General features: G+C 39.9%; 5 protein-coding genes across 11 annotated transcripts in view; all 5 read left to right on the top strand.

Moving 5' to 3' along the window:
• LOC104779157 (Niemann-Pick C1 protein-like) overlaps positions 1-529 on the top strand; it is a 13,516-nt gene extending 12,987 nt beyond the window's left edge. Inside the window, exons 27-29 of the mRNA XM_010503542.1 lie at positions 144-288; positions 396-460; positions 512-529. Of these exons, the coding sequence (XP_010501844.1) occupies positions 144-288; positions 396-460; positions 512-529 (228 nt within the window). The remainder of the gene's footprint in view (positions 1-143; positions 289-395; positions 461-511) is intronic.
• Positions 7-2,460, top strand: LOC104777637 (Niemann-Pick C1 protein-like). Its single transcript, XM_010501922.1, has 12 exons — positions 7-54; positions 144-288; positions 396-460; positions 554-619; positions 809-902; positions 1,012-1,048; positions 1,167-1,224; positions 1,324-1,434; positions 1,517-1,584; positions 1,835-1,901; positions 1,991-2,059; positions 2,143-2,460. The coding sequence occupies exons 4-12, from the start codon at positions 572-574 to the stop codon at positions 2,227-2,229; spliced, it is 639 nt and encodes a 212-aa protein (XP_010500224.1). The 5' UTR covers positions 7-54; positions 144-288; positions 396-460; positions 554-571; the 3' UTR covers positions 2,230-2,460.
• Positions 2,764-5,326, top strand: LOC104777636 (protein canopy-1). Of its 3 annotated transcripts, none has more exons than XM_019243862.1 (9): positions 2,764-2,898; positions 3,129-3,155; positions 3,264-3,343; positions 3,783-3,855; positions 3,965-4,019; positions 4,587-4,638; positions 4,753-4,777; positions 4,858-4,949; positions 5,040-5,326. In XM_019243862.1, exons 1-9 carry the CDS (start codon positions 2,803-2,805, stop codon positions 5,089-5,091), a joined length of 552 nt encoding a protein of 183 aa, XP_019099407.1. In that variant the 5' UTR covers positions 2,764-2,802; the 3' UTR covers positions 5,092-5,326. The 3 variants fall into 3 exon arrangements, with proteins under 3 accessions (XP_019099407.1, XP_010500223.1, XP_019099406.1); XM_010501921.1 differs by lacking the exon at positions 4,587-4,638 and adding an exon at positions 4,312-4,363 and having other exon boundaries at positions 5,043-5,326; XM_019243861.1 differs by lacking the exon at positions 4,587-4,638 and adding an exon at positions 4,312-4,363.
• LOC104777635 (glutamate receptor 3.3) lies at positions 6,061-9,926 on the top strand. Of its 2 annotated transcripts, none has more exons than XM_010501920.2 (7): positions 6,061-6,307; positions 6,491-6,749; positions 6,830-8,187; positions 8,304-8,581; positions 8,682-8,713; positions 8,805-9,211; positions 9,290-9,926. In XM_010501920.2, exons 2-7 carry the CDS (start codon positions 6,497-6,499, stop codon positions 9,770-9,772), a joined length of 2,811 nt encoding a protein of 936 aa, XP_010500222.1. In that variant the 5' UTR covers positions 6,061-6,307; positions 6,491-6,496; the 3' UTR covers positions 9,773-9,926. The 2 variants fall into 2 exon arrangements, with proteins under 2 accessions (XP_010500222.1, XP_010500221.1); XM_010501919.2 differs by having other exon boundaries at positions 6,488-6,749.
• Positions 10,165-12,678, top strand: part of LOC104777633 (protein PLASTID MOVEMENT IMPAIRED 1) — a 7,166-nt gene continuing 4,652 nt past the window's right edge. Inside the window, exon 1 of one of the 4 annotated variants that reach the window (XM_010501916.2) lies at positions 10,165-11,854. In XM_010501916.2, the coding sequence (XP_010500218.1) occupies positions 10,270-11,854 (1,585 nt within the window). In that variant the 5' untranslated portion in view covers positions 10,165-10,269. The remainder of the gene's footprint in view (positions 11,855-12,678) is intronic. The other 3 variants (XM_010501913.1, XM_019243860.1, XM_010501914.1) reach the window with 3 other exon arrangements.

Below are 12,678 nucleotides of genomic sequence, written 5' to 3'. Positions count from 1 at the left end.
CCTCCTGATCAAGGCAGCTGTGGCCTAAGTGAAGTATGCAAAGATTGTACCACGGTAATTTATTCAATTAATTCGATTAGTGGGGATGTGTTTGACATCTCTAATGATGACTTGCATAATTTTTTTCTTTTCTGGTTGTCCAGTGCTTCCGTCATGCAGATTTAAGTAGTGACCGCCCATCCACAACCCAATTCAAAGAGAAACTTCCTTGGTTCCTCAGTGCGCTTCCTTCCGCTGATTGTGCTAAAGGTGGTCATGGTGCTTATTCTAGTAGTGTTGATTTGCAAGGTTTCCACACTATCTCCTTTTTCTTTTTTAGTCCACTTAACTGTCATCGATTGTAGCATGGTATTGATTCTCAAATCTGTAATATGTATGTTCTCCTTTCTTACCAGGCTATGAAAATGGTATCATTCAAGCTTCATCGTTCCGCACTTATCATACACCTCTTAACAAGCAGGTACTTTCCCATCTCATAAAATGTAGAGCAACTATTCACGTTTGTTGTTAGTCTCTATTCTTGTGTTAGTTTATACTGAAAGTTAGTTTTCAGGTTGACTATGTTAATTCAATGAGAGCTGCTCAAGAGTTTAGCGCAAAAGTTTCCCGTTCCTTAAAGGTACCATATACTGATCGATGCAAGTCATGATTTCATATTTTGGTATCTACTTGATAAAAAAATGACTAATACTTTTTTCCCCATGGTTTTCCTAATGGAAGCTGATCTAACTTGTCGCAATTTCTTCATCACTATGGTAGTTTCTTTTTATTGAACTTAATGTCTAACTTGTAGTTTATTCTTTTTCAGATGGAGATTTATCCATATTCAGTATTTTATATGTTTTTTGAGCAATATCTTGACATTTGGAAAACTGCATTAATCAACCTCTCCATAGCCATCGGTTAGTAAATCTTATATTCTCAGATCTTAGCTTGAGTTTCTAGTTGGTAGGTCTTGATTCTAACTTTTGACTTTGAGCTGACTTTGAAAGTTTTTTTCTTTTTTTACAGCTGCCGTGTTTGTCGTGTGTTTAATCATCACATGCAGGTATCACTCTAAAGCTCATTCCCACTGGAATATACTCTAAACTTTGTGTAAACATAGTTTTCTTGCTAGATATGGTTTAACCTGATTCTTTTTTCCCTCTGTCTGCTTTCTAACTCAGCTTTTGGAGCTCTGCAATTATTTTGCTGGTGATCGCAATGATCATTATTGATCTCCTGGTACTTTACTCTCTCATTGTTATTAAAAAACCGATCTGTTTCCATACTCTCAGTTTACTAATGTGATACTCGACCAACCCTTGATTTACAACATGCTAGGGAGTTATGGCAGTCTTTCATATCCAGCTAAACGCATTGTCGGTTGTAAATCTAATCATGTCCGTGGGCATAGCGGTAGAGTTTTGTGTACACATAACTCACGCTTTCTCGGTCAGTCCCCCTCTGTCTGTATTAACAGTATTAACAACCAAAATGCTATTTTCATCCTGACGGGAATTTCCAAAATGCTCAGATAAGCTCTGGGGACAGAAACCAACGGATGAAAGAGGCGCTGGGTGGCATGGGAGCTTCAGTTTTCAGGTATTTTGTCTCTCTTCAACTCGATCCATGAACATAGAACATAAAGCAAAGATTCTGTTTCCCTCGGTATAAGCTGATAAACGCTTAGCAAAGCCCATAACTTCCCCACGCGCTTACTTGGGAAGGATCTCACAAACAAGAATTGCTTCCTATTTATTAGAATTGCTTCCTAATACAATCTAATGTCCCTATTTTAACATATGTTCTGTATTTTGAATTATTCTAATATTCGTATCATGTACTGTGGCAGTGGAATTACATTGACTAAGCTAGTTGGGGTGATTGTGCTCGGTTTCTCAAGATCAGAAGTCTTTGTGGTNTTTTTTTTTTTTTTTTTTTTTTTTTTAATTCTTTCCTTTCCGTTTCTTATTTGGCTTCTGAATTTGTTTTTGTATCCCCCCCACAGGTCTACTACTTCAAGATGTATCTGGCACTAGTCCTACTTGGTTTCTTGCACGGCCTTGTATTTTTACCAGTAAGTCATATGATCATTCAAACATTCACTCATGTTAGATATTTTTCTTATGTATTATGGACATATTGGTTTGAATGATGAAGGTGTTCTTGAGCATGTTTGGTCCATCACCAAGACACGTACAAGGAGAAAGGCAAGATCATAGGCCTTTGGTTTCATCGCTGCCATAGTTGAATTAAAGTTTTTAGATTTTCTTTTTTTTTTTTTTAATTTATAGCCATCCATTCGTAGATGATTAAAATTGTTTACCACCCACAGCCACAGGGATAGCTAAGTTCAATGCATAGAAAAAAAAAATCACACCAAATGTTCTTCGTTCGGCTGTTGTTACTGTTTCCATTATTACCCATTAATGATTTATATTTTATAGTGATAGTAAAGTATTATAACATCCCTACACTCATACAGTGAGCCTCTCTATATGAATGAAAACTTTGATTTGATAAAAACAGTCTTGCAAGCTAAACTGTATCATCAAATTTGTAGATAATTTACACATTTTGAAAGATGATACGCACATACTAAATAGTTTGAAACCAAGTCCAAAAGACTCCACCAAAACTTGATCTGGCAACAACTCTAGAGTTGTGTCCGACGTGGCTACAATTTTTTCTAGAGAAGTATCCGACGCGGCTAAAGCATTCGATTTCATTGGTTCATAGCAACGTATCAAAGTGATGACGTGTTCTTTACATAAATTCAAAGAGAGAGAGAGAGAGAGGGGTACAGATCGGCAAGTAAGAATGGCGAAACTGATGCTCTTCACCGCCGTAGTTATCGCGATTTTCTCACACGGAGCCTCCGTCGATGACAAATGCGCTGCTTGTAACGCCGTCGCGGTACGTCGAAACCCCTAGCTTTACTTACTCTCTTCGATTTCGTGTTATACACCGAACGCCGATTTAAAGAGATCTTCGATGGATATGTTGTCTATTCCCTAGTAACCAAACGAGTCATTAGAAATTTGCAATTGGGGGTTTATGTTTTCAAGATCACAAGTCTTTTTGATTCTAGGGAATGAGTTAGGGTATCTTCCTTAATACTAAAAATGGTGATTGGTGTTGTGCAGGAGGAATTAGAGTTACAGCTTTTAAAGGTAAGAAGAACGTCTTTAATATCTATCTCTCATGTTGGTACTTTATAGCATTACCAAAGCTTGCCTTTTCCTGTTTCAATGCTTTTAACCTTTCTCTAAATTAAACAGGAAAAACCACGAAACCATCTTGATATGAGAAACCGACTCAATTCTAAAGGTCAGCGTGAAGGGAAGGTTATTGACTACCGGTACAAACATTGTAGCCTCATTGTGCATTGATTGTGTATTCTTTGTTTTTTATGTGCACATCCTGAAATATCAGTATGGTAAAATAGGACACATGGGACAGGGAGAACATATTTTGCTCATTTTATGTACATTTGCATGATTACTTGATTTGTAACTGTGATATTTATTACAAGTAGAAGTGCGGATTGAAATCTGGATGGGAGTTATAAAATGTGATAACTAGGGTAACGTGTATCTGCTGTTAGGAGCAGTGACGAAAGGCAAACTATCCTAACAGTTGGACACTTTTAAGAGCGGGTGTCTGTAATTGATGTAAAACAACAATTGATACACTATGATTTCTTCAAAAATTGATAAATTGTTCCCGTAATATGTTGTTATTTTTAGTCATGGTGAATGGTCCTGTAACTTTTCTTTCTTTCTTTTTAATCCAAATAGAATAAGCGACCTGAGGGTGGTTGATTTGTTGGACGGGCTTTGTGATAGAATGCAGGACTATACTTTACAAAAGGTAAGCTAAGATCTTGTAGAATTCTTATCACACCCCTGTTCCGGTAGCAACATCTTTGTAATTTTTCAGCTATTATATCTCAGAGATTCTTATTGCCACACTTCTGCAGGTGGAATCAAAGAACAGTCAATGGGTGAAAGTGGGAAATTTTGACAATCTAACAAGTAATGTTTACTTTCCTTTTAAAACTTGCGCTCTGTGACATATTTGATAAAGTAAGCTTAGATGTCTCTCTTTAATAAGTTAAAGGGAAAAAATGCTGTTCTGTAGTGTATCCAGTTGTCTACTAGAACATACTGTCATTTGGATCTGCTGTCCGCTTTATCTGTTTTAATTTCTCATGAGCAACTGTGAGAGAGCTTTCATGATGATGGAAAATTTGGAGTAGTATCATAGCTGTGAAATCCTCATCTCTAGACACTAGTGAAATGTCTATATTTGTCTGTTTTCATATAGATAAGCAGGAAGCTAAAGCCCATGCAAATGACATATCAACTTATTGTGGAAGGTAAGAGAATAAGAACCTCTTCAGATCCGCGATATGGGTCGTCTCAGTATCTTGTTCCATCTTATNCATTTAGATCTGCTTTCCGCTTTATCTGTTCAAAATTTCTCATGAGCAACTGTGAGAGAGCTTTCATGATGATGGAAAATTTGGAGTAGTATCATAGCTGTGAAATCCTCATCTCTAGACTCTAGTTAAATGTCTATATTTGTCTGTTTTCATATAGATAAACAGGAAGCTAAAGCGCATGCAAATGACATATCAACTTATTGTGGAAGGTAAGACAACTAAGAACCTCTTCAGATCCGATATATGGGTCGTCTCAGTATCTTGTTCCAGTTTAAAATTCATCAAGCTCCTCTAAAATCTATATATGTGATTTCTTATCACAGATTGCTGGAAGAAACTGAAGACGAGGTAAACTTGCGGGTAGCCTTTCTCTTTATTGATGATTAGAGTTTGATCAAATATAGTTGATGTTGGTGAGCGGATTGCAGCTCGGTGAGGTAATAAAGAATGGCTCCCTAAAAGCAGGAGAAGTTAGCAAGGTTCTGTGTCAAACTTTAAGTAACCACTGCAACCAATCAAGGTTAGCACAAATGTTTTTTCTTCCTATATTGTTCTGCCTCGAAACCATGATAAGAAATCTGATATGGTTCTGCGTTTTCGTTTCCGAAAGTAGTGAAACAGACTCTGAGGCTGAGGAGGACGACGATGCAGATGAATTATAGCTGATTCCAGCTAGTGAAAAGCTCACCACTTATTTCCCATCAAGTGAAGGTCTCATTTTGGTAGCATGTTATTGAGACATCTATGTACAACTCATATGTACCTCAAAATACCTTTCCATATCTTATGTTCTGTTGATAATCGGGTCTCCATGTCTTTTGTCGTCCCCATGATTTCCTGTAGTCGAACTCAGCTTAACTTAATATGGAGAGTTTACAATGGTTTATTTTGGAAGCTTAGGTTAACTAACCCATCTAGCAAAACTATACAACGAACTATAACTGTTCGTAAAGTTACAGAATTATATATGTTGTTGACTTGGCTCGTCAGATAAACAGACATTTCTACATAAACCCAAGTGTTCAAATTATACCAATTAAACAAGTGTAAAATACTAATAAGGTTAAAATATTGACAAGTGCTCAATCCTAATTACACTTCAACGTAGCAGCGAGACTTACCAAAACTACGTCGTATTGGTCATTTTTGGGTATTTTATAGCAAAAAATAATCAAAAATAAAGTCTCAAAACACACCCGAAAACAGACTCCAATATTCCATTTTTTGTCAAACGCTCTGTTTCTTACCACAACACACCTAAAAATGACCAAAACAACTTAGTTTTGGCAATTCCCAGTGTCATGTGGATGCCACATATCGTCTGACTCAACATAGTTAAACTCTGATTTAATACTATTCAAAATTAGGTTGAAATTAACAACAATTTATATAGTTTAGGTAGCAAATTTGATTTTTAATATAATTCATGTTGTTATTTACAACATATTGAAGTTCATCTATAAAAAAACATTTGGTAAATAGTTGGAATTGATTTTGATCATTTTTCTCCTCTAACTATCAAGTATGAACTTAACACATTTAACATATGAGTTTAAATGTTTTTACTAAATTATTATATTTTCTGACTGAGAAAAAAGAATCAAAAGAAACAAGTTGAAAGGTTTCTTTCTTCTTTAATCCAAAAGAAAAAAAAGACAGAAGCAAAGAGACACGTGAACGTGAATGTGTCCCTTCCTCACTTCTTTGAAGAATATGAGGTTGGGATTAATCTCAATTCATCAGCGAATCTGATTCCGTCACTTTGTTCTTTCCCCTTTCTTCTCCTTCTTCAATCCTCTTCTCTCTCTCTCTCTCTCCCCCTCAATATCCATATTTGGTTCATTTTTTTCTCATTGCTAGTTGCAGCAGCTTCACAAGGTACAGCTCACTAATTTTAATCATTTGATCAAGACATGTAAATTTTTGCTGCTTTAACTCTTACCATTTCTGGGTTTTTTTTTTTTTTGGGTGTGTTTGGTCCTACTGAATCACGCCAATAATATTTTGCTGCTTTTAGAAAATTTCCAACATATTTTTTACTTTACATGTCTTTGTCAGTAGAGAGAGATGAAGCAACAACAACAACTCTGGGCTTTGTTCTTCTTGTCTTTAGTTTTCGGAAAAGGGTATTCTGGGAAACCAAAAGTTGTGAAAATCGGTTCTATATTCAGTTTCAATTCAGTGATTGGCAAAGTTGCTAAGATTGCGATAGATGAAGCAGTCAAAGATGTGAACTCAAACCCAAACATTCTCACCGGTACAAAGTTTTCAGTTTCGATGCAAAACTCTAATTGCAGCGGTTTTATGGGCATGGTTGAAGGTACACTTTTAGTAATGTTTTTGGATGTTATCAACTTTGAGTTGTTTTTTACTTGAGAGTTTATTTTGTTATTGTTGTAGCGTTGAGGTTTATGGAGAAGGATATAGTTGGGATAATAGGACCACAATGTTCTGTTGTTGCTCATATGATATCTCACATGGCTAATGAACTCCGTGTGCCTCTTCTCTCGTTTGCTGTAACGGATCCCGTAATGTCGCCGCTACAGTTTCCTTATTTCATCAGGACGACTCAGAGCGATCTATACCAGATGGACGCTATTGCTTCCATCGTTGATTACTACGGTTGGAAAGAAGTGATTGCTGTGTTTGTTGATGATGATTTCGGTAGGAACGGTGTGGCTGCGCTTAACGATAAGCTTGCGAGTAGGAGACTTAGAATCACTTACAAGGCTGGTTTGCATCCGGATACGGCTGTGAACAAGAACGAGATCATGAACATGCTTATCAAGATCATGTTGCTTCAGCCGAGGATCATTGTGATTCATGTTTACTCCGAGTTGGGTTTCGCGGTTTTTAAAGAGGCCAAGTATCTTGGAATGATGGGAAATGGTTACGTTTGGATTGCTACGGATTGGCTCTCTACTAATCTTGATTCTTCCTCGCCGCTTCCTTCTGAACGGCTGGAAACTATTCAAGGTGTTCTTGTTATGCGTCCGCACACGCCTGATTCTAGTTTAAAACGTGAGTTTTTCAAGAGGTGGCGTAAGATTTCTGATGCTCCTTTGGCTCTTAACACGTATGCTCTCTATGCTTATGATTCGGTTATGATATTAGCGAGTGCTTTGGATAAGTTCTTCAAAGACGGTGGGAATATATCGTTTTCTAATCACTCAATGCTTAATACCTTGGGAAAAAGTGGAAACCTCAACCTCGAGGCGATGACTGTCTTTGATAGTGGAGAAACACTGCTTAAGGATATTCTCGGAACTCATATTGTTGGTTTAACAGGACAGCTTCAGTTCGCTCCAGACAGGTCCCGGACCCGCCCAGCTTACGATATTATCAATGTGGCGGGAACCGGTGTTCGTCAGATAGGTTACTGGTCGAATCATTCTGGTTTATCAACCGTATCACCAGAGTCACTCTACACAAAGGGTCGACCAAATATGTCTTATGTTACAACAAGTCCGAAACTAAGGAATGTGATATGGCCAGGAGAAACATTTACAAAACCTCGCGGATGGGTGTTCTCTAACAATGGGAAAGAGCTAAAGATCGGAGTGCCTCGTCGCGTCAGTTACAAGGAGTTTGTGTCACAGATTCGTGGAACGGAGAATATGTTCAAAGGGTTCTGCATTGATGTCTTCACAGCTGCTGTGAATCTCTTACCGTATGCAGTCCCTGTCAAGTTTATTCCTTATGGAAACGGGAAGGAGAACCCGAGCTACACGCATATGGTTGAGATGATTACATCTGGTGTGAGTGCCTATTTTATTATACGTTCTTTCTAATGAAAGTTATTTTAAATGTCATGTGTTTCTTTTTTCTTCTTCTTCCCGTTTCTCCTTACTTTTAAAATGGAAATTACTTACAGAATTTTGATGGGGTAGTGGGTGATGTTGCCATTGTAACAAACCGGACAAAGATTGTGGATTTTACACAACCGTATGCAGCATCTGGACTAGTTGTTGTTGCTCCCTTTAAGAAACTGAATTCAGGAGCTTGGGCCTTTCTCCGACCTTTCAATCGGCTTATGTGGGCAGTCACGGGTTGCTGCTTTCTCTTTGTTGGCATTGTTGTTTGGATCTTGGAGCATAGGACTAACGATGAATTCAGAGGCCCGCCGAAGAGACAATGCGTCACAATTCTTTGGTCAGTTTGCTAGGAGTAGCATAGATAGAACAAAGTCCCACTTTTCTTAACTTCATGTTTTCTTCTGCTGATCCATTTATCGTTTGCTTGATATCTGCAGGTTTAGCTTCTCGACCATGTTTTTTGCGCATAGTACGTGGGAAAAATGAAAAGAAAACTTACTGGTCACTAGAGTGATTGCTGTATTTTGACTGACACAAGTCTTTTGCCTTGGTTTTGGCAGGAGAGAACACAATTAGTACACTTGGGCGGTTGGTTCTGATCATATGGCTATTTGTTGTACTAATAATAAACTCGAGCTACACGGCTAGTCTCACATCGATTCTGACAGTTCAGCAGCTCTCCTCACCCATCAAGGGAATTGAAAGCCTTAGAGAAAGGGATGATCCGATCGGGTATCAGGTGGGTTCATTTGCAGAGTATTATTTGCGGAATGAACTCAACATATCAGAGTCACGGCTTCTCGCACTTGGAACACCTGAAGCCTATGCCAAGGCTTTAAAAGATGGACCAAGCAAAGGAGGCGTTGCCGCTATTGTTGATGAACGTCCCTATGTCGAACTCTTCCTCTCCAGCAACTGCGCCTATAGGATCGTTGGTCAGGAGTTCACCAAAAGCGGCTGGGGATTTGTAAGTATAAAATATTCTTACTACTGTATTTGGTTTCTTATATATGCTCATTTCGTAAGTATGAATGGTTTTGCATAGGCATTTCCTAGAGACTCTCCACTCGCAATAGATCTATCAACAGCGATCTTGGAGCTGGCAGAGAACGGAGATTTGCAGAGGATACACGACAAATGGCTAATGAAGAACGCATGCACTCTAGAGAACGCAGAGCTCGAATCAGACAGGCTTCATCTTAAAAGCTTCTGGGGACTGTTTCTCATATGTGGAGTTGCGTGTCTCCTCGCTCTCCTCCTCTACTTTGTTCAGATCATCCGTCAGCTCTATAAAAAGCCAAGCGATGATGCCATTGCGAGAGATCAGCAGCAAAACCATGACTCTTCCTCCATGCGCTCCACTCGTCTACAGAGATTCTTGTCCCTCATGGATGAGAAAGAAGACGTTTCCAAGTCCGGAAACAAGAAGAGAAAGATTGATGGATCAGTGAACGATACTTCAGGGTCGACACGATCACGAGGCTTCGACAGAGAAAGAAGCTTCAATTCGGTAAACCCTTTAGATTGAAAATGTAGTTACAGAGACGTATACAATATTTTTTTACTGATTTATAATTTCAAACTGTAATGATCTTAATCTTAGGCAAAAAGTGTTAACATAAAACACGGACAATATAGAAACACTGCAGCTACATGAAATAAAAATTAAATTTTTCGTGTCATTTATTATAGTGTATAGTACTTTTACACCTCACAAACTCTTAACAACCGCACAGTAGCTTTAGCCTATAGGACTAACGATTCTGAAACGTTGAACGAAACCATACGGGCGGCATTAAATTATCTGGGACCATAAGGTTGGTGTCTCTTTCAGAGTTGAGAGAAGGCCACGACATTCTAAATCCTCATCCAATCCCTTCACCAAATAATAAATTTTTTTCCATTTTGGACAGACCGAAACAATGAAACCTATCAATAACTATAACCACACAAACCCCAATTAAACCCTCATCTTCCTTATCCTTCTCCTGGGGAACAAAAAAATAAAATAGCTTCTTCTTCTTCATGGCAGGAGAATATTCCGGTAGCAGGAGTTCCAACACGCAGCTACTCGCTGAACTCGAAGCCTTAAGTGAAAACCTCTACCAGAAACCTCAGGTTTCAGTCGGTAACCGGAGAACCAACTCTCTCGCTCTACCGCGCAGTTCTGTTCCATCGCTTGTTACCTCTGCCGATGAAGTGACTACAGCACGAATTGAGGATCTGACAGTATCGAAGCGCCGGGCTCGGCGTTTGTCGTTGTCTCCATGGCGGTCGAGACCAAAGCTTGAGGTAGAAGAGGAAGAGAATGTGACTCACAACAACAGAAGTGTCAAGAAACCAGAGGAGTCGTCATCTGGATTTAGTGCCAAGGAAGAGAAGAAAGGGATATGGAATTGGAAGCCGATTCGAGGGCTGGTTCGGATCGGAATGCAAAAACTGAGCTGTTTGTTGTCAGTGGAGGTTGTCGCGGCGCAGAATCTTCCAGCGTCGATGAATGGTCTACGCCTTGGGGTTTGCGTGAGGAAAAAGGAAACAAAAGACAGTGCCGTTCAGACGATGCCGTGTAGGGTTTCTCAGGGTTCTGCGGATTTTGAGGAGACGTTGTTCATCAAGTGCCATGTGTACTACTCGCCAGCGAACGGGAAAGGTGCTCCGGCCAAGTTCGAGGCTCGTCCGTTTTTGATTTATCTCTTCGCCGTGGACGCCAAGGAACTTGAGTTAGGAAGGCACATTGTGGATTTGAGCGAGTTGATTCAGGAGTCGGTGGAGAAGATGAGTTACAAAGGAGCTAGGGTTAGGCAATGGGATATGAGTTGGGGGCTTTCAGGGAAGGCTAAAGGGGGTGAATTGGTTCTTAAATTAGGGTTTCAGATCATGGAGAAAGATGGTGGAGCTGGGATTTACGGTAAACAAGGTGAATTTGGGATAAAACCGAGTAGTAAAGCTAAGAATTTCTCTGGTTCCTTCGCGCGAAAGCAATCGAAGACATCGTTTAGTGTTCCCAGCCCGAAGATGACAAGCCGGAGCCAAGCCTGGACACCAGCGAGTGGCGTGGAGCCAGGATCGGATTTTCAAGGAATGGAACATTTGAATCTGGATGAGCCCGAGGAGAAACCGGTTCAGAAAACAGAGGAGTTAGAACAGAGAGCTGAAGATGAGCAGGAGGAACCTGATTTTGAAGTTGTGGACAAAGGAGTCGAGTTTGATGACGACATAGAAACTGAGAAATCTTATGGAACCATTGGTGAAAGATCCGTCGAGTTGAAGGAACAACATGCTAATGTTGATGATCCTCGGCACATAATGAGACTTACCGAGCTTGATTCGATTGCAAAACAGATCAAAGCGCTCGAATCGATGATGAAAGACGAGAGTGATGGAGGAGACGGTGAAACAGAGTCACAAAGGCTAGATGAAGAGGAACAAACGGTGACAAAGGAGTTTCTTCAGTTGCTTGAAGATAAAGAAACCGAAAAGCTCAAATTTTACCAGCACAAAATGGACATCTCCGAACTGCGGTCTGGCGAATCCGTAGACGATGAATCTGAGAATTACCTCTCAGATCTCGGGAAAGGTATTGGTTGTGTTGTTCAAACAAGAGACGGTGGTTACTTAGTTTCTATGAACCCATTCGACACGGTCGTCATGAAGAAAGACACGCCTAAGCTCGTTATGCAAATCTCAAAACAGATTGTGGTAAGGCCCTGAATTAATAACATTTCCATAACAAAATATTCCTAGAATCTGAAAATCTCTAATACAGGTACTACCAGAAGCCGGATCAGCGACTGGATTCGAACTATTTCATAGAATGACGGGTTTGGGTGAGGAACTAGAGTCGAAGATATGTTCGCTTATGGCGATAGATGAGCTAATAGGCAAAACAGGGGAGCAAGTTGCTTTCGAAGGAATAGCATCAGCGATTATACAGGGAAGGAACAAAGAGCGAGCGAACACTAGCGCAGCACGGACTGTTGCAGCTGTTAAAACGATGGCTAATGCGATGAGCAGCGGAAGAAGGGAAAGAATAATGACCGGAATCTGGAACGTGGAGGAGAATCAAATGACGTCGGCAGAGGAGGTTTTAGCCGCCTCTTTACAGAAACTAGAGGAAATGGTGATTGAAGGACTAAAGATTCAAGCTGACATGGTGGAGGATGATGCTCCTTTTGAAGTTTCTGCTGCCAAAGGTCAGAAGAATCCACTCGAATCGACCATTCCGCTTGACGAGTGGCAAAAGGAGAAGCGAAAGCAGAAAACGCTAACGGTTTTGGCGACAGTACAGCTCCGCGACCCGACAAGGAGATATGAGGCGGTGGGAGGGACAGTGGTGGTAGCGGTGCAAGCGGAAGAGGATGAAGAGAAAGGGTTAAAGGTAGGAAGTTTGCACATTGGGGGAGTGAAGACAGATGCAACTGAGAAGCGGAGGCT

The sequence above is a fragment of the Camelina sativa genome, chromosome 3, assembly GCF_000633955.1.
Source record: "Camelina sativa cultivar DH55 chromosome 3, Cs, whole genome shotgun sequence".
Lineage (NCBI taxonomy): Eukaryota > Viridiplantae > Streptophyta > Magnoliopsida > Brassicales > Brassicaceae > Camelina > Camelina sativa.
Note: the sequence above shows the minus strand (reverse complement) of the source record. Positions and strands in the feature narration are given on the sequence as shown.

Excerpts from the sequence above, each read along its gene's own strand:
- LOC104777637 (XM_010501922.1), top strand. The coding sequence starts at position 572 with ATGAGAGCTGCTCAAGAGTTTAGCGCAAAAGTTTCCCGTTCCTTAAAG. Across the intron at positions 1,225-1,323 it reads TGATCATTATTGATCTCCTG|GGAGTTATGGCAGTCTTTCA; the intron begins GTACTTTACTCT and ends ACAACATGCTAG. Across the intron at positions 2,060-2,142 it reads ACGGCCTTGTATTTTTACCA|GTGTTCTTGAGCATGTTTGG; the intron begins GTAAGTCATATG and ends TGAATGATGAAG.
- LOC104777636 (XM_019243862.1), top strand. The coding sequence starts at position 2,803 with ATGGCGAAACTGATGCTCTTCACCGCCGTAGTTATCGCGATTTTCTCA. Across the intron at positions 4,639-4,752 it reads ATATCAACTTATTGTGGAAG|ATTGCTGGAAGAAACTGAAG; the intron begins GTAAGACAACTA and ends TTCTTATCACAG. Across the intron at positions 4,950-5,039 it reads AACCACTGCAACCAATCAAG|TAGTGAAACAGACTCTGAGG; the intron begins GTTAGCACAAAT and ends CGTTTCCGAAAG.
- LOC104777635 (XM_010501920.2), top strand. The coding sequence starts at position 6,497 with ATGAAGCAACAACAACAACTCTGGGCTTTGTTCTTCTTGTCTTTAGTT. Across the intron at positions 6,750-6,829 it reads TTTTATGGGCATGGTTGAAG|CGTTGAGGTTTATGGAGAAG; the intron begins GTACACTTTTAG and ends TTATTGTTGTAG. Across the intron at positions 8,582-8,681 it reads CAATGCGTCACAATTCTTTG|GTTTAGCTTCTCGACCATGT; the intron begins GTCAGTTTGCTA and ends TGATATCTGCAG.